The 22,847-nt window shown below is 41.0% G+C and overlaps 1 protein-coding gene across 1 annotated transcript in view; it reads right to left on the bottom strand.

Moving 5' to 3' along the window:
- Positions 1 to 831: 831 nt before the first annotated feature.
- The window catches only part of LOC142399518 (zonadhesin-like), a 36,291-nt gene continuing 14,275 nt past the window's right edge, over positions 832 to 22,847 (bottom strand). The window contains exons 5-23 of the mRNA XM_075484246.1: positions 11,640 to 12,037; positions 10,514 to 11,072; positions 10,216 to 10,412; positions 9,733 to 10,122; positions 9,064 to 9,356; positions 8,074 to 8,339; positions 7,902 to 7,955; positions 7,635 to 7,772; positions 7,276 to 7,532; positions 7,064 to 7,172; positions 6,569 to 6,703; positions 6,217 to 6,473; positions 5,989 to 6,073; positions 4,818 to 5,904; positions 2,737 to 2,944; positions 2,446 to 2,596; positions 2,041 to 2,357; positions 1,060 to 1,189; positions 832 to 974 (exon numbers count right to left, since the gene is read on the bottom strand). Of these exons, the coding sequence (XP_075340361.1) occupies positions 832 to 974; positions 1,060 to 1,189; positions 2,041 to 2,357; positions 2,446 to 2,596; positions 2,737 to 2,944; positions 4,818 to 5,904; positions 5,989 to 6,073; positions 6,217 to 6,473; positions 6,569 to 6,703; positions 7,064 to 7,172; positions 7,276 to 7,532; positions 7,635 to 7,772; positions 7,902 to 7,955; positions 8,074 to 8,339; positions 9,064 to 9,356; positions 9,733 to 10,122; positions 10,216 to 10,412; positions 10,514 to 11,072; positions 11,640 to 12,037 (5,174 nt within the window). The remainder of the gene's footprint in view (positions 975 to 1,059; positions 1,190 to 2,040; positions 2,358 to 2,445; positions 2,597 to 2,736; positions 2,945 to 4,817; positions 5,905 to 5,988; positions 6,074 to 6,216; positions 6,474 to 6,568; positions 6,704 to 7,063; positions 7,173 to 7,275; positions 7,533 to 7,634; positions 7,773 to 7,901; positions 7,956 to 8,073; positions 8,340 to 9,063; positions 9,357 to 9,732; positions 10,123 to 10,215; positions 10,413 to 10,513; positions 11,073 to 11,639; positions 12,038 to 22,847) is intronic.

Here is a 22,847-nt window from a genome sequence, read left to right as displayed (position 1 = left end):
TAAGGCGTGCCCCTGAGGAGTTCAATTCAGATTACCATGTGGATGAAGTGGTAATCTTGTTGCCTGAAAGTTGTTTTGTTGCTTGCAAGTCCTTTTGCCCCCCCCCCAAAGTTATGTTCTTTAAACAACATCCCATCCTACTATCAAACTCAGCAACTTGTTTGTCTATGGAAACACTATAAATAAACCTTACACCAGAAGAAAAGTACTCCGTGGGTGTTAAATTACTCCCCACCCCTAGGCCAGTTGTTATGTGCATGTTTAATAGAACGTTGAGAAAACCTAATATAGAATTTTAAGGGAGAAGAGAAAAAAAAAAAAAGGCATGACTTACTGCACACTATTTTGTTTGCAATTGTATCATTTGAGAATCTATTTACAGTCATGCATTTAACAACCAGCTTTGTATGTTTAGTTTCAGTATGGCAGACAGTGCTGTAAGAATATTAACTTTGCAGTCTATATACTTGCTGCAATGCATGGGATGCAATGCATAGGGATGAGTAACTTTAAAGATGGGTGTGAAAAAGCTAGAGAAACATGAGTTCAATATAGAAGTCTTTATTATAATTTTTTTCTTTTCAATTTTCCACTGCAACATACCGAGAATGACAAAGGTGTAATCATCTGGATGTCATGACCCCTGGCCACATTTTTGCCAAGGGATGTTTCACAGCTCAGGTTTATGAGTGGGATGTGTGTTCTAAGAATATACTGTAACCGTTATGAGTGAGAAGTTTTAGATCAAAACTGAAATCGCAATGATTCAGCTAGGTCAGAACTTCAGACCATTATTAAGTACAACATCTCATCGTTACATCCATCTGACATTTATACGTGCCAACTTTCTCCAAACTCTTGAACACTCTTGGCCATAGTACCATCTGGCTTCATCCTGTCATTTGCCTTTCGACCATCAAAGTTTCCACATAGGCCCTCAACCTTCCTTTTATAAAGACGAGGTAGAATGATCTCTGCATTGGGGAAAAAAAAAAAAAAAAAAGTTTAATTCATTATATAAACAATTATTTGTTCACAAAAATTAAACTGAGAAGCTACCTGCATTGCAGCGTCCATTAAATTCCACCATAAGACCAAAGTCTGTCCTCAGATAGAGGTGAGAAGAGCGCTTCTGGATGTTAAGGCCAGCAGTCGGTGTGACAGGAGGACGAGTTCCACTTCCATCCACCTGCATGGCGACATTGGATTTTGCCAGTGCAATTAGTAAAAAGTACAAACGATCTGGTAGTCTAATCATCCGTTTGTTCCGGTCATTTTTAAATCCATCTTAATCTCTGCTCAAGAGTCAATTTGATGGGGTGCAATGAAATTCAGTAGACATACAGTAAAGGACTGAACTTTGACATTTCATTGAGCACCATCAGCAAGTTAACATTTTATGTCAAGTTGTGTTCAGGCATTCATGTTACCCAGACAAGGAACAACTGTACAATAAGTGGAGCTAACCATTTCAATCAAATTTGCATTTTAACATTTATGAATTTTCACTTAAACATATGTGAACATGGCAAATATACCTGCTTGGCATTACCAGTCATTCTTACCAACCCCCCAAAAAAAACAAAACAAAAAAAAAAAAACAAACCTTGCCTGGCTGAAGTTTTAGCCTAGTAAAAGTGACAGAATTGGGGTAAGATGTTCCAGTTTGCACAATTTTAATAAAAAAAAAATATATAATTTAAAGTTTAAATTCAAAACCATAAAGTAAAATACCAATACCTTTTCAGCTTGAGTATTATTGTATCAAATGCAGAAAATATTTTGTATAGACATCTGACTTTTGGATCAATATAAAAATGGTATTGCATCTCATAAGTGCAAATTTATGAAGAACCACTAGGGAAATAACATGCAGCTCATAATTGAGTGCATATATCGTCTTCCTTGCTACTGTCACCACTGCCACATTAAAGAGAAAATGTTCAGGACTAGTTATTTCCCTGGGTGCTTCTACAAATGTCTCATACCTCAGTAAAATGATGCCGGAAGAAAGAACAAAAACAACCCTATGATACTTACAAAAAGCTTCTGATTCTTCCTGAATTCCACAGTGTGATTGTACACTCTAATCTTAAGCTCTTGTTGTCCCTTTTCATGATGCTCTTTGATGTCGTCATCATCGTTGCTTCTGTCGTTTTCCTCACTGCTGTCACCATGTTGGCTATCATTGTCGTCAAGAGTGCACGTATTTGTGACCTCAATATAGATATCTGGTAGAGTACTGGGCAAGTTCTTGGTCCTGACCAGCACGTAGGAGAGTTTACCCTCAAAGTCATGCTTCATTTTGTCAAATGTTTTGTACTGGGGATCTCCCCTGATAGCACACTCACTGAACCCTGTGAAACAAGCATATGAGCAACAAGAGAATTTGTGAATAGGGCAGTAATTTAGATACACAGAATGAAGTGATGGCTTATACAATACCTGTAGACTGGCAGTAATAGCCCATTTCCTTTTGAAGGCAGACAGTGTCATCATCACACTCGTCATCATCACAGTTAATCTTTCCCCTGCCATCATCTTCCTCACATTCACATTTCTGACTGCAGTGACTTGTGTACCACACCTCATCGAACTGAGAAGAAAGAAAGAGTATACCCATGGGACAAACATTTATATGCTCCATGTTTTTGCATTATTAATCAAGCAGAGATTAGACCTAAATATATATAAAAAAAATAAATTGGACTACCGATTATCTTAACCATCACTCACATGATGTTTGATGCCATTCCTGTCCACACACCCACATTCCTGAATAGGCACACAAGCCCTTCCTTTTTGTACAAAGCCATCATCACAAACGCATCCTGGCACACAATGGTCATCATGGCAGTTTGGTGGGCCATTCAGGTATTCACAGGTTGAACTACATGCAGGTATGCAAGTACTGTAATGGCTGTTGTCTGTGCAAGAAGGTGCTAGAGAGACAGAAGTATACTTCAAGCAAGGACTGGTTGCTTTTGATCTGTACCATTTAAAGCTTATGTCCATGTGTATATACACACACTTTATACTTCAAATGTATAGGGCATTGTTCTTTTGTGTTGCAGTTTAGAGGTGACATGCCAAGTGGAAAATATACATTCTGGGAAACCCAAGCCTAGGTTTCACTTACTTTGGAATAAAACAAAAACTTACTTGGTACACGTGTGGTCATTTTAGGTTTTGTCGTTTGTTCTGGTTTCACTGTGGTTGAAGAGTGTGGCCTAGCAGTTGACACTTTCAGTCTAGTTAGAGCCACAGGTCCGTTTGTTTGGATCTCTGATTTAGCTGTGGTTGGAAGATGTGGTTTGGTTTCATTTATAGATGCAGGGTTAGTTGTTGATAGCTGTGAGCCACCAGTTTCATTGTTCACTGTAGTTGGAGTTTGTGGTCCAACCATTTGTGGAATAGTAGTTGGTGGCTGTGGCCTAGTTGTGGTCTGAGGCTGTGATTGAGTGACATTTGTGGATTCTGGTTTAGTTGTTGCTGGGAGCAGTGTACTGGCCATTTCATTGCTTTTTGTTGTGGGAGGCTGTGGTGTAGTTGTGGTCACTGGTTGTAGTGGAGCAGTCTGCGGCCTTGCTGTGGTTTGAGGTCGCGTTCCATTTGGGGGTTTTGGTTTAGCCGTTGTTGGTGGTAGCAGAGTGCCTTCTGTTTCATTACTTTCTGTTGTTGGAGGTTTGGGTCCAGCTGTAGTTGGTGTGTGCTGTGGTTGAACTGTGGTCACTGGTTGTAGTGGAGCAGTCTGCGGCCTTGCTGTGGTTTGAGGTCGCGTTCCATTTGGGGGTTCTGGTTTAGCCGTTGTTGGTGGTAGCAGAGTGCCTTCTGTTTCATTACTTTCTGTTGTTGGAGGTTTGGGTCCAGCTGTAGTTGGTGTGTGCTGTGGTTGAACAGTGGTCACTGGTTGTAGTGGAGCAGTCTGCGGCCTTGCTGTGGTTTGAGGTCGCGTTTCATTTGGGGGTTCTGGTTTAGCCGTTGTTGGTGGTAGCAGAGTGCCTTCTGTTTCATTACTTTCTGTTGTTGGAGGTTTGGGTCCAGCTGTAGTTGGTGTGTGCTGTGGTTGAACTGTGGTCACTGGTTGTAGTGGAGCAGTCTGCGGCCTTGCTGTGGTTTGAGGTCGCGTTTCATTTGGGGGTTCTGGTTTAGCCGTTGTTGGTGGTAGCAGAGTGCCTTCTGTTTCATTACTTTCTGTTGTTGGAGGTTTGGGTCCAGCTGTAGTTGGTGTGTCCTGTGGTTGAACTGTGGTCACTGGTTGTAGTGGAGCAGTCTGCGGCCTTGCTGTGGTTTGAGGTCGCGTTTCATTTGGGGGTTCTGGTTTAGCCGTTGTTGGTGGTAGCAGAGTGCCTTCTGTTTCATTACTTTCTGTTGTTGGAGGTTTGGGTCCAGCTGTAGTTGGTGTGTCCTGTGGTTGAACTGTGGTCACTGGTTGTAGTGGAGCAGTCTGCGGCCTTGCTGTGGTTTGAGGTCGCGTTTCATTTGGGGGTTCTGGTTTAGCCGTTGTTGGTGGTAGCAGAGTGCCTTCTGTTTCATTACTTTCTGTTGTTGGAGGTTTGGGTCCAGCTGTAGTTGGTGTGTGCTGTGGTTGAACTGTGGTCACTGGTTGTAGTGGAGCAGTCTGCGGCCTTGCTGTGGTTTGAGGTCGCGTTTCATTTGGGGGTTCTGGTTTAGCCGTTGTTGGTGGTAGCAGAGTGCCTTCTGTTTCATTACTTTCTGTTGTTGGAGGTTTGGGTCCAGCTGTAGTTGGTGTGTCCTGTGGTTGAACTGTGGTCACTGGTTGTAGTGGAGCAGTCTGCGGCCTTGCTGTGGTTTGAGGTCGCGTTTCATTTGGGGGTTCTGGTTTAGCCGTTGTTGGTGGTAGCAGAGTGCCTTCTGTTTCATTACTTTCTGTTGTTGGAGGTTTGGGTCCAGCTGTAGTTGGTGTGTCCTGTGGTTGAACTGTGGTCACTGGTTGTAGTGGAGCAGTCTGCGGCCTTGCTGTGGTTTGAGGTCGCGTTTCATTTGGGGGTTCTGGTTTAGCCGTTGTTGGTGGTAGCAGAGTGCCTTCTGTTTCATTACTTTCTGTTGTTGGAGGTTTGGGTCCAGCTGTAGTTGGTGTGTCCTGTGGTTGAACTGTGGTCACTGGTTGTAGTGGAGCAGTCTGCGGCCTTGCTGTGGTTTGAGGTCGCGTTTCATTTGGGGGTTCTGGTTTAGCCGTTGTTGGTGGTAGCAGAGTGCCTTCTGTTTCATTACTTTCTGTTGTTGGAGGTTTGGGTCCAGCTGTAGTTGGTGTGTCCTGTGGTTGAACTGTGGTCACTGGTTGTAGTGGAGCAGTCTGCGGCCTTGCTGTGGTTTGAGGTCGCGTTTCATTTGGGGGTTCTGGTTTAGCCGTTGTTGGTGGTAGCAGAGTGCCTTCTGTTTCATTACTTTCTGTTGTTGGAGGTTTGGGTCCAGCTGTAGTTGGTGTGTGCTGTGGTTGAACTGTGGTCACTGGTTGTAGTGGAGCAGTCTGTGGCCTTGCTGTGGTTTGAGGTCGCGTTTCATTTGGGGGTTCTGGTTTAGCAGTTGTTGGTGGTAGCAGAGTTCCTTCTGTTTCACTGCTTTCAATTGTTGGAGGATGGAGTGTTTCAGTTGGTTGTTTCATTGTTGATGTTAGTGGTCTTTTTGTACTTGCAGTTCCCATTTCTTCTGAGGTGTTGGAGATTACAGACGGCACTGGTTTTGCATGATTTTGTGTATCACAGTCCGTTCTAGCAGTTGCGGTGCCCATCGGGGAAAGCGTAGCATTAACTGGTTGCTGTGGTTCTGGTGAAGCCGATGGTAGCTTGGTACCAACTGAAACGCTCAGTGAAGGGGCCTCAGAACCAGGCACTGGAAATGGACTCAAGGTTGGGGGAGCATGAGTTGTAGGTTTAGCCAGGTCTGCAACAACATTTCACCATATCTGTCACACCAATGATCAGATTTGCTGTGTTTAGACAGAATAGAATGTTGATTGACAATTACCTGAGCAAAACCCATGGTGAAGTGATAAATCATCTATGGCCACATCGGACTGATCATTGGAACCTCTTCGGCCCTCAATAATTATCTGAATTAAAAGGTGCAGGTCGATTCACATTAGGGTCTACAGATTCATTATATCCAGTATTTACAGGTAGTACTGCATTTAGCATTTTCATGTTTCTAAAATGCAACACATCTGGCAAAGAAAATATTTTAGAGGTATCTCACCTGGAATGGTCCGGTTGATACTATGGCCACCTGAGCAAGGTGCCACATGTTTCCTTGGTCATTCCTTTTTCTCCAAGCTGCAACAGCCTTTTTGTTCTGAAGCAAGTATATATTGAGACCCATTGTATCAGCTGAGCCATACATATGATACCAGAACTGCAGACACTGAGGACCAGTGTCGGAACACTCAGAGCTGATGAGCAGAGCTGTGTCGCCATGAGTCACACTGCTGGCCTCTATATAAACATAATGGCCATCTAAAGAAAAGGATTAAACACATTTTCAATTTGATGCTGCACACTTTTCCTTTGCCAAAAAAGGAAAATTTTATTCAGTACAAAAAGTGCATTACCACCAGTATGGTCAGCAGAGGGGCCAGTCATCAGGGTGGGGGTAGAACCAGTGTTCCATGACCAGTCAAAAGCATCAGTAACCGTCTGACTCCAGCTACATAGGTTGTCATCAAAGCTACAGTCGAGATTGCAGACTAAAGGGAAACATTTGCCTAAATATTAACCAGATCCAAGTACTGAGGCACTTACGCAGCTTCCTAAAACTTAACTCCAGTTCCCTTTTAAAGTGGTGCAAATTCAGTATTTATTTGACCAGACATACAGTAAATGTTAATATGTAACCCAACTTAAACAACTGACCCATAAAAGTAGCTTCCTGTGTGCTTACTTGGGTGTGACGGGACAGCCTCTGCAGTTGTGAAAGGAACCACTGTTCCAATCAAGCTAGGGGAGGCATCTAAAAGTATTGATCACAGAATGAGTTTAAACCTTTTATTCATCAAGGTTGAGGAGAATTAAAAAAAAAAAGTATGAGATGTCAATGTTTAAATTTAAAATGATTTGGAGGTGAGCATTACCTGAGCATGAGCCTAAATTGATGGAAATGTCATCTATTGCCACATCTGACTGAGTAGTAGAGCCTCGAATGCCCTCCACTATGATCTGGGGGGAAAAAAAAAAAAAAAAAAAAAAAAAAAAAAGTCTTTGCAAGAACTGTGCTAAACATTCAGACAACACCTTTTAGGTGCAATGAAATCTGGCTTACTTGGACTGGACCCGAGACTTTGAGATCAACACTTCCAAAATGCCATTGTGGTCCCTGGTTGTTCACCACAGACCAAAGCTTAGTAGCTTTACTGCCTTTGAGCAGATGGACATTGAGAGCCATTCCTGTGGCTGAACCATACATATAGTACCAGAAGTGTAGGCAGAGAGGACCGTCATGTTGGCACACTGAGCTCAACAAGCGAGCAGAGTCTCCATGGGTTACACTGTCTGCCTCAAGATACATATAGAAGCCAGCTAGAGAAAATGAGAAAAATCCATAAGAGTCTGAATCATGTTTATATTTAAAAAAAAAAAAAAAAGGCCAAAAGAGATTGTGTGGTCTCACACCAAGTTTACCTCCATTGGTGTGGTCTTTGTTTGGTCCCGTTTGATTTGATGGTGTGGGTCCAGAGTATCTTGTCCAGTCAAAACTATCCTGAATTAGCTGCTCCCATCCACAAAGACCATTTTCAAAATTGCAATTCATGGGACAGGCTAGAAAAAAAAAAGCATATAGATAAGAGAATGAGCCATACATTTGTATACATCATTTTGCCAAATCTATTGTAAGCATTGATTGTTAATGTTCTTGGAAATACACCTTCCCAACCCAAATACTCTTACAAGTTTGATCTGGGGTTGGAGAGGTTGTTGGTGTTGAAGTAGTTACGGGCTCAGCTGCAATAAGAAAACAAAAAGCCAAAAATAAAGAGATTACTTTAAACTTATATTGCATTTGTTACCATCTCCATACAATACCACCCCCCGCCAATACATTTCTGGTTCAGATACTCACCACATACTGTGCCAGTCTGCCAGTTATGAAGTTCCACTCCTACAAACTGGCATGCTACTGCATAAGACTTCAGAGATTCACATAGTGTGTGTTCATCACCACTGGTGGCACAATAGTCATAAACACAACTGCTGAGGTAGATACTTGGGTGAACATGTGCATGGCAGTGCCTGAAAGCATCTTGGAACACCATGGAGCACTCTTTGTTAGCCTTATTCTTCTCATCTTCATCACATTGTCTGGGATTATTAGAATGTGCAATGCATCTGAAAAGATTTAGACAGTGAAATATCAAGACACGTTACTTCCAGATTACTCAGTTCTGCTCTACTGAATAATCAAATTTTTCCCCTGATAGTCAAAATAAATACAGTTCATGAAAATAAAAATAAATTCCACTTCATTTACACCTCTGACAGCAACATGAAAATATTTGGGATGTGGGAACCCCATAAACTTGGGGTTATGCTGGAAAAGTCAAAGCTTTCTTGATCTTATTAGAACAGGCCTTAAGGTGAAAAAGAAAATTAGTAAGACAATAATGCTCAGTGAGAATCCAAACAAAGCTGGGCTATACAATATATACATATTAGAATTGGATAAATGCTAAATTTAAAAGTCAGCAATTCAGTGGTAAAGAAAAAGGTGAAGTGAAAGAAGTTCAGTCTGCTTACACTCACCCTCCTGTTGTCATTTTGATCTACAAATCCCAGTTAGTACAACAGGATGAAAGTTTAAGCATTATTTTCAATGTTGAGGCAGCGAGGAATTGCAAACAAATTGATAATTTTTCCTCCCATAAGGATCGCTCCAGTGTTTCTTATTCTTAGAGAAACTATGCTATGAAGTTCCTCTCATTCTGACTATGACCAGCTTTAATGGCTGCCACTCAACATCCATGTCATTGCACCCATATTAGTTACAACTTGTCCTCTTGCTTGTGACCAGCCAAGTACTCAAAAATAAATATAGATGCATTATAGGACTCACTCAATGTCATTATGTACTCTCCAACTGTCACCAAACTCTGATGGTCCAGCAGCATTTTGGCCTCCTGGCATTACAAAGTCATCATCCTGGTATCCAGAGTAAGTTCCACACAGTCCGCAGAGTTCATATTTATAACGTTCATCCACCTGAAGGAACAGTCTGTTCTGCCCATCTATCCTTATGTTTAAGCCAAAGGAAGTCTCCAGGATAATGTAATCATTCTTCATGTAGACCCACACTGAGCCATATGTGCCATTGGTTGAATAGGGGAGCTTGACACGGCCATTATGCACCTAAAGAGAAAGTGTTAGTTTTGCTTTATGAGTTTATTTTGAGTATTTCACATGCAGAATAATTATTTTTTGCAATGGCTAAGCAAACTAACTGGTTAGTTGGGCAAAGTCAAGTTGATTGAGTAACTGCTTCTGTATTTGTATAAACTTCCTGTGACATGTGAGAGACTTCCTCTAATGAAGTGACACACTGATAGCTAACCCCAAGAAATAGGTGTGTGCCATTCTGAAAGTCATTAGCAAGCATTGTTTATGAGTTTCAGTAGATAATATAGATAAATTACTCTTCCAGTTCTGTAAACAGGCCACCAGACACCATAATTGACCTGAAAACAATTGCGTCATAAGAGATTGTGAGAAAGAATTCAATGCTTACGTAGATCTCCCCGCTCTGATTCAAGGTGAGGTACATATCATCAACCTGAAGAGTCACAGCGTCAAGCTTTGACCTGGTAAAGTTTTGAAGGGAAGGATGCATGTTGTGCCCAATAACAGTGAACTGGACCAAGCTTTCTCCACCACACGTTGTAGTCAGTGTGTAGCTGCAACCCCCTTGAAAGTCATAGGCAAACTTGTCAAAGGTGATGTAGTGTGGATCCCCATAGACACTACAGGTTACAGGTTCAAAAAGGAAGCAGCCTTTAACTCCATCCTTTCCCTTACAGACCTCATTGTCTGCACATTGCATTGCATTGCACTGCATGGCATTGTTACCCATACACTGGCACTGTTGCACACAGTCTCCATCCACAAGCATTTCTCCTTTCTGCAAGGAAAGGAAAGGGTTGGGGTGAATACAATTTAGCACTGAAACTAAATGAGAACTAGTGGTTACTTTCTCTACATCGACCTCCATTACCTCATAGTGTTTTCGATTATACCAGCATCCACAGTCTTCTGCTGGGACACACTTATGCCCACTGAGCTTAAAGCCAGAGTCACACTCGCATCTTTCCTCACAGCTTCCACAGGATGCGGTAATATCCAGACCGTAGCACACCTCAGGACAGCCATCAGCACATGCATTATAGTGGCTGTTTTCGCCACACTGGAGGGCTGGGAGGGAAAACAGAAAGCACAGATACAAATTTGATTAACATCGTTACAGTACTCTAATAACAGGACAGAATAGAAGCATAAAATCAAAGATAACTTACGACATAATGTCGAGTTCCTCCATACAGGCAGAGCAACTCCAGCCTCTTGACAGATTCCTGCATATACCTGTAAAGTCTCACAAAGCACTGCTTGGTGAGAGGAACACATGCCAACCATGCAGGCCCTGAAGTAGCTCTCCGACCCTACAACTGATAAGCAGTCAGCAAATGGGCCTGTGTCAGAGAGGAGGCCTCCACAGTACTGTTCACTGGCATACTCTGGCTCCTTGAGTGGGTCACATTGATGAGGCACTAGAATGGTTTCACAGGAGGAGGTGGTTTCCCCAGTCTGCCAGCTCTCAGCAAAAGCTGTAGCATTTTCTGAATTAGTACCATCTGGCTGGAGGAGGTCATCTCCACGCAGGTGGTTAAAGTTGCCACACAAGCCGCAGACTTTCTCAGAGTAGCTGGAAGGCAGGGTGACATGGACAGCACCAGCACTGTCATATGAAACAGACAGACCAAAGCTTGTTTCCAGTACAGTTGCAGCAGGGTTGCTCTTGATGTTTATGGTGCCATTTTTAAGACTTAGTGGTAGCTTCTTCCAGACACCATTGACCTGTAAAACAATATTGATTTTAAGATTCAAAAGCATGTTGAAGATGACTGCACGTTTAGGATCTGAGAAGACTGATTAGTCCTGGACATAATGCCACTCAAGTCTGCACTGTGAAATCACTCCAGTTTATCATTATCAGTACAATGGGTTGAAAAATACAGCAAGTGTTCAGTCTTGCTCAATGTATATTACATTAAAATGGCAGGGCACACCAATCTGAAAATTGTGCCGACAACTCATGTAGTTAAAATATTGGCGAGCGTGCATTGCAAAATATCTTATGTTTTAGATATGTGTAAATTGTTCTTTCAAATTTTTGTTATTCATTTACTTTATGTACAATAAAGCACCCCCAGTTGATAGTGATTATATGAGTCAGTTTTTAAAACTGATGCCTAAACTTGATAAACATTTGCATACATTTTTGTACAGAAATCAAAGCCAGCAACAAAGCGAGGTTCAAAATTTTTGGAATTACAATAATCAATTCTAAAAACATCCATTAAGAATTGATGAGCAGTGGATCATCGTATACATGCCAAAGTTTACATTACTAAAATAACTTACCACAACCTGGTGGGTCTGCCTTTTTAGCAGAGACACCCTGAATTTCCTCAAGTTCACAATGATCCGCTGGACAGTTGGCAGAGATGCATTGCCGTTCTGCTCATTTACCACCTCCACATTGAACTTGGGCAGGGTCTCATTAGGGGAGCAAGTCTTAGCCAGCACATAGGTGCAGGGGGCCATAAAGCGGAACAACGCGCCATCAAAGGTGCTGCAATCCAACTGACTGTGTATAGTGCACATCCTTGAGGTGGACGTTCCACTGGAGCCTCCCGTTTGAGGACCACAAATTTGGCCCCGAGGGCACCGAGAGGGAAAGCAGAAGAACTTGCCAGCAGAACAGAGACAGCGAGTGGAGTGATCCGTCCACAAGTTGGTCTTAAAGTCACACTGGTTTTCTGTGAGGAACAAACAAATGACTCATTTTACAACAATGCTAACAGGACAGCAAAAACTGACCAACACAGAATGTCATTACCATATAGAACACATTTAAATGTTTGTTTATGCATTTTGCAGACGCTTTTATCCAAAGCGACTTACACTGTTAGGTAGGTGGGTGTGGGTCTTGCCCAGGGGATTTGAACCCAGGTCACCCACATGAAAGATGAAAATCTTTCTACACTATCCACTCCCACTAAATAAAATACTTTTGCAATTTTCTGAGACAAGTTTTGACTGCAGTTGTATTTTGTGCCCAAACGTCACTCAAGCCACATGTACCCAATTATATTGCATCATTAATTGATGGGATCAATACCTACCACAGGCACCTCTTCTTACACCTATCTGTTTTAATGTCATCTGGTCAATGGACACAGGTTGGACAGCTTCAAATATAACCTAATAAAAAGAAGTTCATCTTTTTAAGGATACACTGCAGACAAATGTATATTTCACAAATGAAGTTCAAACATCTGTGGTAATGAGCTCCATCTTACCCGAGTGCCTGGTTCAGTGATATTCAGAGGCACCAACACTTGCCTCCATGCATCTCTGGGGGCGGCAGGAGAGGTCCATATTTCTACTTCCCCGATGCCACTTTTTAGCAGAGCACGAAGTTCAGACCCAGTAGATGCAGCTGGGGCCAGGTACCAAAACTCTAAACATGCCTTGGTCTCAATCGCCAGTGGGTGACTCACTAAAACATCCACTTTAACATCCTCTGGACCTGAAACATAAAAATTGAAAACTACTTGCTGTACTGTGCTCAGTTTTAGAGCACACAGTAAGCGACCTCATTGGTGCATCCTTCAAGATTAAAATAAAATCACCATGTAGGTATTCATTTACAGTTGCGTCATAAATTTAGCCACATGTTTTTTGAAAAAAAAAAAAAAAAGTTTGGGTGAATCTTTGTGCCAAATTTAAACCTCAAGAAAAGGTTATCTTGTTTATCAGGCCGTGGGGGAAGCACAACAGGTTATAAAAAGACACAATCACATCTTGTGTGTAGATTAAAACAGAACTATGGACCAATAATCCAAATCCTCACCAGGTGACAGCACCAAAATGAGGTTAGTTCTATCAGGTTATCTCCTAGTGAAAATTTGAATTAAACTTTGACCCAGCTTTAAAAAGAACACAAGTAGCCTTAAAAGCAATCAAATTAATCTTTACTGGAGTAAATATAATCATCTGTACCTGTCCTTTGGCTCTTTATCCAATCACAAGTCAGATTCACATGTCCGTTGTAGAAGCATTGTGCAACAAACTCTGCAGGAGAAAGAGGGGTTAAATACTTTATATGAATTATGCAGGTCTCTTTATGTAAAAAAAACAAACAAAAAAAAAACCCTGTTGATTTATAATAAGCAATTCTGACTAGAGGAAGGGTTTACAGGTCTTAGTGGTTGCATTACCTGAAGCTGCACTCATCTTTGGTAAAGTCACTAAAGAAAAGTCATACTCAGCTCTGAAACATGAACAGTAGAATAGCCCCAGGTTAATAAAAATACATTTTCACTCAAAACTGAGCAACAAAAACTAAAATTTTACATTTGAAAAAAGGAAAAAAAAAGCAATCTTGAAACCCACCTGCACTCAAACCCTGTCTGGGTTAGAAAGAGTAGAGCTACTGTGACCAATAAATCTGTGTTGATGCCTCCAAGCATGGCGGATCCTTCAACGGCAGCTTTTCAGCAGATCCGCTGCGTTAATACTCTTTGATGAGTTGAAGAATAATGAGAAGGAACTGTTGCAGAGCCGTTCTGTGAAAACACAGTTTGTGTAACTCTTTAACTGCCAGAACAGAGCTATATGCCCTCTTGCATTGTTCTCAAAGCAGCGCAGAAGGTTTTAGGCATTTATTCACCCCTGACCAGGTAATCACATTAGTGGGAGGAGACACAGGACATGATTAGGAAACAATGGGGCTGTGGCATGAAAAATGCTCTAAAGGAGGTGACGTTCTACTGTTTGTCTTATTTTACTATTGTTTTTTGTTGTATAATTTTCCTATTTTTTTTAAAGAGCTTAATAAGTTGACCACAGGTAAAAATAAAGTAGATCAAAATAAAATGTGTTTGAGTATGTGCTGACTCAAGTACCAGTGAACAGTCCAATATGAAACTGGTGTGGTGACACCGAAATCACTCTTTAAACAGGCTTAAATAATAAATAAAGACAAAGAAAAATGACTGGATTTCACTAGCCAACAGGGTGTTCATAATCTGTTTGAAATGTCTTTGATAAAAAAAAAAGAAGAAGTAGCAGGATTGTTGTAACTCACCCCGATTGAGACAGATCCCTGCTTGGTTCTTTCGCTGCTCGAGCTCAGCTGATTCCAATAAGTGGGCTGTTTTTCAAGGTTCTGGACCACTCATTTGAATCAGGTGTGCAGGAGCAGGGAAACATCTAAGACATGCAGGAAAATAGATCAAGGATCAGGATTGGTAGATACTGATCAAAAAGATGTTGGGATTAATTTCTGTTTATGGTGTTATACTGAAATTCAAAGGCATGCTTTGAACCGTAAAGCACAATGGAAAATAACTTCTCTTCCCTGTTGTAACCAAATCTTTAAGTCCACCATTTCTTGTAAAGATCAGCTAAAAACACGAGTCACAGGTGTCAACTTGTGCAATCCATATTCTCGAAATGTACACAAGGCATGTGTTCATTGTGACCTCATAACGCTGTAAAAAAAGAAAAACCTTTTGGTAGCCTAGATTATATTTAGGATGACAGTCAGATAACAACTGGAACTAAAAAGATAAGAAATATGCATTGTGTGGGAAGTGCTGTCTGAGTCATCTATTATGGCATTCCTCAGGACCTGTTCGCTTGTGTCAATAGATAGGGTGGTCTAAATGAAATAAAAACATTTTATTTTTTTCATTTTACAAACTAAAAAGAAGGCCTTTGTCAGGGATTTGCATAGTACTAGACACAAGTGTATAGTCAGAGTATAAAAAAAAACATTTTGTAGTTTGTGCTTGTTAGCAAAGATGAGGGAACCCATCTTAACCACAGAGATAATCCAAGGTTCTCTGTAAAACAGCAGATTTCTTAACATGAAAGGCCTTAGGAGAGTACATCTTCCACCAAGGCCAAAGACTTGCATTAAAAATAAAAATAAATAATCCAGAGCTAAAGCTGAATTGAACAGGTTTTTCCTTTACTTAAAGGTAGGGTAGGAGATCCTGGATTTTGAGTCCAGCGAAGCTGCATTTTGAAAATACACAGGTCAAAAGTCCCAACCCTTTTCTTCACTTTCCCCCCGAAGGCACGCCTCTAGAGTACATGAACGCGCACGAGCACGAAGGTGCAAGAGCGCTGTTCTGACAGCAAGCATCGATCGTTGCCTTATTTAGTATATGCTAACTATACGTTTAATAATGCTAGGTGCTAGCCAAGCTGGCTCTAGTTTAGCTTCCTGCCAAGCTTCTGGACGCGTAATTCGTTCACAGAGCAGGGTACGCGCACAGGGGGAAGGAGGGGGAGGGAGGAGCAGATTGCAGTTTGATAGACGGCATCAGAATCCAATCATTGTGAACGGTCCGTTCAGTATGATTGGATACTGTTTTTCCTAGATTGTACGTTCTAGAGGCCACTAAAACTTTTCATATTTGTGTCAAAACTTTTAATTAATTGGTTGCAATGAGGGGTGTGAAGAGTATTTCAAGCAATATGTAAAAAAATGTTCCAGAAAAAGATCCCCTACCCCACCTTTAACTTCACCTCTCCACCAAGTTTGATCACGTTCAACTTGGGGTCGTAATTTTGTGTAATTTTGTGTAATTTGTCCTGCTGACAAATCAACAGGACTTAGAGATGGTCAGTGCATTATCCCGTCAAAATATAACAGAACAGCATTAGAGGATCCATACTGACCTAAAGAGGCTGTACAGACTGCTGCTAGTGTTTTGAGCGTCTTTTGAATCTATTTTAATTAAATATTTGCACTGGAGACTTAAGTGAAAAGCGACAATTTACACATGTGCAATAAAATGAACATACCCAGTTGTTTTTGCTGTTCAGACACTCTGTAAAGTTTCAACCTAAAATTTGCAGGTGTGGTGTTAAAAAAAAAGAAGCTATCTGGGCACAAAACATGCCAGACTTTTATGGTTGGCTGTATTAGCCCTGATAGTTAACGGGGTGAGGTGTAGTCTCTCTGTTGAGGCCAATCCCAGAGTCAAGTGCATTCAGATCACTTTATGAAGGTGCAAACCTACTTCTGAACAAACTGCCATGATTCATCTTACTGGAATCCAGTCACCAATGTGGAAACCTCTGCACCACCCAGATGGACAACACACACTAATACATTACATGGTAACCTTATCAGTAATACTGTAATCCTGTTAAGCACTGCAACATGATTTAATAACAACTCCCATTGACAGCTATTAATCCATAAAGCAGCACTTGTCCTCCAACCCCCTGCATGTCTTCAGCCAGCAAATAAAAGCTCCATTAATAATAAACCTTGCCCACAGTAAGTGAGAGAAAGAGCAACAAGGGTCCAAGAACAAGTACAAAATAATATACCAGTACTGTGGGCTCCTGTAAGGGTCACTGCAGATGCCCTGATCCATAACTAACAATTAATAAACCCATGTTTGCTATTAATATCTTCTATTTGCCTGCACCACTGTGTGTTATGTGAAAAAAGAACACTGCAGTAAGCAAAATGGGGCAAATGCCACCTGTGTCAAATTTTTACAAATCTAAGCTAGACATGGTGTTCTTTTGAGAGCAAGTGTTCTATTAAAGACTTTATGTAGAAGTTGATGAAGCAAATCTCAAGTGACAAATTTATTCAAGTGAGTTGATGAGGACAAAGACGGAAGGACAGTCTGTAATATCATACGGCTGCCTTTTCAACTGCTTATTTTGAAGGTACTTGAAGAGTTTTTATTTGCTGATGGCTATGAGGCAAAGGTCTGACCAACTGGGAGTTAAGGGCTCAGCATGCTTTTTCTTTGAGTTGATCAGTAATTGATCCAGCAGCACCACCAAAGTTCTGTAACTTTCCACTTCTCGCAGGGATTTTCCAGATTGAGGAAAGCAAGGTTTGAAGTATTCTGGCAAACTCTCTGTTTTATTCTTAAAACAGCTACTAATATGACCTTGTTTAGGTTTAAGTCATCAGAAAATTCTGTTTACATGGCACTCAGCACAGTTACATGTGCAGCTGAGTTGAGCTATGGTTAGAGCCCATCTTAGCAAATTAATCACCATCCTAATCCCATACACATGCAGAAAAAGGGGAATCAGTGCAACTTTGACCTATCGTAGATAGGTAGGTTTTTGAAAAACATTTGTTCTGCAGTCTTGGAAAACTCTAACTCTTGCACCTCTTTGACGCTTTTGTCAGAGTTCAGTCTTACCGGACCTATCCCAAAGGTCACCTCTGCTGGAAAAAGAAATCAATGCAGAATGCACAATGCAGAATGCAGAATGCACAATGCAGAATGCACAATGCAGCGTTGCGTCTATGAATAGGTCACTTAGTGCCATTTAAAAATGTTCTTTCTAGTCCTTGGAGATCTCCTCAGTTGTATCACCAGGTCAAGGTTACAGTTGATTTAGGCACTCCCCTTTTTTCCATTACTGCATGCCAGCATCAGTACTATTGCCGCCATTCAGTCTTTATTCATAAATTCACTCATCAGGTTTTGGCATTAGATAAAGATAACTTGGACCATGATGTTTCTTCGTTTCACTGCCTGACAAATTGTCTAATGATTCAGTGCTGAGTTGAAGCCAACAATATTAAGACCACACTGTTAACATTTTTTTTAAGAGTGTGTGGACATTGTGGCTCTCTGAAGTCCACACATGATTGAATCTCTCTTCCTTTGAGTTTATAAATAGAAAGCATGGCTTTCAAAAAATTGACAAAGGTTTGAGTGTCTGTGAACCTCGCTCATAATCATAGTGTGAAGTCACTTGCACACAGTCAGCATATGAATGTTGAGGAGTCTGCAGCAATATATTTCAACTCCCCTGACTCTTAAGAGGTGCAGTTTTACAGGAGCTGCAATTTATAGTCTGCTGGAAAATGACCTGTTTTCAAATAGGTCTTAGGAATCAAGGGCTACCACGGAAAGGTGGACGAAAGCATCAGAAAGCCTGTCTGTGGAATGTAAAGTAGGCAGCTTAAGGTATAGCTTGAAGCAATCCTTTCTTTCTTCCAAAATAAGTCCATCAAAACTAATTAGGCCTCAGTATGCATCATCTCATTAATATTCATTGAATAATTTGACTTGCCAAAGCGTTTCTTAATTTCACAGGGACGAGCCAAACTTGTTAACATTTCACCCTCAAGCCTCAAAAGTGAACAAGTGTTTATAAAGCAATAAAGCAACAAATAACCCCTGTATCATTCCAATTATGATTTCAGTAAATAACCAATGTAACATTTGTTGGATTTTTCATTATTATTTTGTTTTTTTAACACTATGTGCATCACTTTTAATTTTTTCTTTCACAGGAGAAGGTCACGAGCCGTCCTTCCCTTCCCGTTCTGTTCCTTCCTGTCACGCTCTTTTGAAAAGTTTCCATGCAATCTTGCAGGTGTTTCTTGGCCTGTGGTACTTTTTTTTCACAATCAAAGCCTGAATTCTCTCTGCGCAGCATGGTTACTAAACAGGCTGTTTAATGAATACAGGTGCTGTGGTTCTGCTCTGCCTATCAGGGAGAAATGATCAATAGTGTAGGCAAGCTGCGTTTAATTGTCTTCTGTCAACACTCCGTGAGACAGAAGAGTGAGAAACACTCCCCACACACCACATCCGCCCGACTCAGTCATTTTATTTAGTTTTTATAGGTTTTGTCAGTAACTTGCTGTAAAACCTATGAAGACCATCATCAAAGCGCTTCTTTTCCTCACTCAGTTTTAAGAGAAAACAGCACTTCACAAGTCACATCAACTGTTGTTAATTTCAGAGCTAAAAGAGCCTTTATGCAAGAAGGCCACATTAAAACTGGCCGTTAAAATAGGGTAAATTCTTTGAGCCGAGGTTGTTTTGTTACAGCTGACCTCATGTTATTTATTCAAGCAACCTGAATAATCCAAAAGCAGTCTTCCCAGCAGCTATACTCACTTTCTATGAGACACGTTCACTAGGACGCTGAAAAGTCAGTGGGGCAGAACTTTAGCGTTGTTCAATAATTTCACCAGAAGGTGGCACTTTTTCTCTACCAATGTCCATCTAGGAGTAACAGCCAGAGCTGCAATGTTGTTTCTGAAGCCAGTACCAGTCAGATCACACTATGAAAACCACACCTCAAATTTTCTGTCACTGATGGTGTATCAGAGTGTAATTAAAAATATTTATCTCTTCAGGTAAGGGAACCTGCTCACATACGTTTATATACAGAAATTATTGGACAATAATGTTTCTTCATTCGGACGTCGATTTAGCTGAATTTAGCTTCTGTTGTGCTGTGCCAAGTCTCATGACCCTAAACCTGACCGAGAAACCGATGAATGAATAAGATTAATTATTATAACCACTTATTTTTCTAATATAGTTTGTCACAGTGAGGAAATTCTCATTTTGAGGGTGTGATTTCAGTGATTCTCTCACTGATAAACCCTGTGCCCAGATACAATGCTGCTGCAGACAGCGGCCTAGTGTCCTATCTCCCCTCAATTAACTTCAAACTGCTCTCTATTACACGCTACAATGAAACACGCAATTTCATTACCTCACACAGGCCCATCAGCGCTACTAATTGTTTTTCTTTTCATCTTCAGCATCCAACCGTTCCCAGGGGGAGCAAGTGTGAAGATACCCCATGTTCAGAAAGGTAGAAAGATACAGAAGGTGAGAGAAAAAAAAGGGAAGGAGCAGGCGGCAGACAGATTCTAGATGTCTAGGGTGCTTGCTGTTTATTGGTCCAGTGGTGAACAGACCTGCAGAGTTTGTATATATAACCTTCAAAGGCCAGGAATCTGATGCACTCTGAGACACTTAATTCACAATAAGCAAAAGGTCACCACAGACACAGACACATAAAGAAAGATGCTGTACTCTACTGAGCTAACTGACCACTGCCTTGACTGGCCCCACTTGTCAAAAACACAACAAATCATCATTTGTGCTCTTATGCATACTATAAGTAGTATTATTGAACTCTAAGCTATGAAAGAGGTGAGGTAAGTCTTTGAAAAATAGATACATTTACAGTAGTCTGGAAAGCATGACTGATTAAAAGAACCGTGAGTCTATCATCATTTGGTCTATCATAGGATGAAAATATTGGCATTGCCCCCCTTTTTTCTAACTGGTGTCTTAAAGATGTGAAAACAGTGGAGTGACAGGGGTAAAAGGGGTATGATATCAGCAGCTCTGAGTAAGGAGACAAAAGAAGGAGGCCAAGAGGCAGTAAGTCTTAGCTGCCACTTACCTACTCAGAGGGAAGAAGTCTCCTAATTAATAATGCACTAAGTAGTGCAAAAGGGTAGCATGTGGTGATGTCACATTCAGTAGTCTCCCTGCATTGATAAGCAGCACACAATGAATCACTCGGCCTCAAATAAACTTTAATCTCACTTAAACAGTTTTTTCACAGTTCAGAAATGGAAAAATAGTATGGAGAAACGCATTTAAGGTTGTCAGGACAGTTTTTATCGACATGTAGACACAATGATTCCAGTTTATCTGCAGTATTTATTGAATAATAATTACTCTTGAAGACATAGTGCACTTTTGTTATCACTTTTCTTAGTTTTTTCTTGGTTTGAATGTGTGATGCAATACAAATACACATGGTGCTCTGTCCCAAAGGCCTACGGTTCCTTAGTGTAGAACATTTCTATACATTGCAATGCTTTTATTTTATGTAAAGCACTTTGAACTGTTTGTACATGAAATGTGCTATATAAATAAATTTGATTTGATTTATACTAAGGATACTTGGTGCTACATTCCATTTATTTCCATTCCCCTTTCTAGATTAAGCTTCATAACCTCATAACCTACCATTCCCAGACCCCCCCGGTACTCCTCATATATGAGCTGAATTGAATCGAATGCATCCAATTGAATGTGGCCCAATGACTGAGATGTGAGGCAGGGTCTACGGTCTCAAACTGAAATCGTTTCGGTTGTGCTATCCAGGATTTGATTCACTCACCCAGCCAGCCGAGACCAGTTTGTGATGAGGTACTGGTCTCCAGCAGAGTTATAGAAATCGCATCCACACTGTTTTTTACCTTAGCTGAGGAACACAGGGAAATAACAGAAGAATGCATAGGCAGACACAGGCAGAGACAGACAGAGGGAGGGATAAAGATAAGGGGAGAGAAGTCTTGGATCTTCAAGCAGGAAGGTTGCCTACCCTAAATCCTGTGCAGTCAAGCATAGAAGAACAATCAAAGCATACACACACACACATTCTTTGTACAGCTTCTTAGTTGGGTCTCGGCTCCTTCCGGTGATTTACCTTTTTCCTCACTAAATGATGTAGCTTTGGTCTCTAATGGTAAACATAAAGAACATCACCTTCATTTCAATTTAGGTGAAAGAAAACAGCGAAAGCAGGAAACCTTTGGTGTGGTAATTATGGAGCGATCTGCATATACTTAAACAGCAACATAGTAGCCAAAGGCAAGGCCTCCGTGTTCTGACATGAGGATGTAAAGGGACCAGGCACAAAGGCACCCTGGCAAACTCTCATTATGTTCTGAAAATCCGTCTTCGCCTGCAGCACCCAACCTATGCACCTTTTTGCTCAACCAAGCTGAAACAGATAACAGTGAGCAGCCGCAACCAGGTAGAAAGGGCCACATTTGAATGTCAACCGTCAAATATCAGAAGAGAAGCTACAAATGGCACAGCCACGTCGTGCAGACACGAGTCATGCAGACACACATTATCTCAACACAGAGAAACTCTGATAAGGTGAATAAAAGCCAAGGGAATTTTAATCACGATATTAGGTCTTAGACTTGGGAACTGAATGGCATTAATTTGAAGTTGCCTATTGCAGAGCTGAATGCAAAACTAATCATTTATAAGAGATGCATGAAGAATAGTCATGGTTGGTTGTGAGTTTTAATAATCGATGCAGTGCTTTATCGATGCAAATGCAGGCTAATTTGCAATTATGCAAGTGGGTGCATGTTTGGAATCTTTTTTAATCATTTTCTCAGCGTATAACTAACAGCACCCATATATAGCTGCTGAAGGTAATGAGCTTATCAGAGGGTGTGATATCTGAATGAAGGGTGAGGTGATGGACCATGGATCCATTCATGTATCCTACAGAACATCATCATCAGCGTGAGTCGCCACTGATTTTGAGTCAGAAATTCCATCATAAAACAGTGAGCAATGTGAATGAATACTCAATGTATTCCTGAAGAGAACAATCCTCATCTTTTGATTGTCAAAGAAATGGTATTCAGTGATCTTACAATGGTTATGTGCTTGCATTAGGGTGACTATATTTGCTTAGTGAGATTGGGTCTTTCTTTGAAGGTTACATTTTCTCATGTTCCAGTGTATCTGAGTGTCTAATAAGAGATATAACATTAATGTATGTGTTTGCAGCACCAGACAAAGGTTGCGTGACCGTTCCTTTGCTGATAGAACTTCTTTATGGATGCACAAGCAAACAGAAGTAAATATTGTATTCCCCACTGACAGAAGGCTATGGATGCATGCTCACCTTGTCGATGAACAATCTGAGACCCACAAAGGAACAATAGCCACCTTGTCATTGCCCACCCAGCAAACATGTTCTTTT

This window comes from Odontesthes bonariensis, chromosome 14 (genome assembly GCF_027942865.1).
Source record: "Odontesthes bonariensis isolate fOdoBon6 chromosome 14, fOdoBon6.hap1, whole genome shotgun sequence".
NCBI lineage: Eukaryota > Metazoa > Chordata > Actinopteri > Atheriniformes > Atherinopsidae > Odontesthes > Odontesthes bonariensis.
Note: the sequence above shows the minus strand (reverse complement) of the source record. Positions and strands in the feature narration are given on the sequence as shown.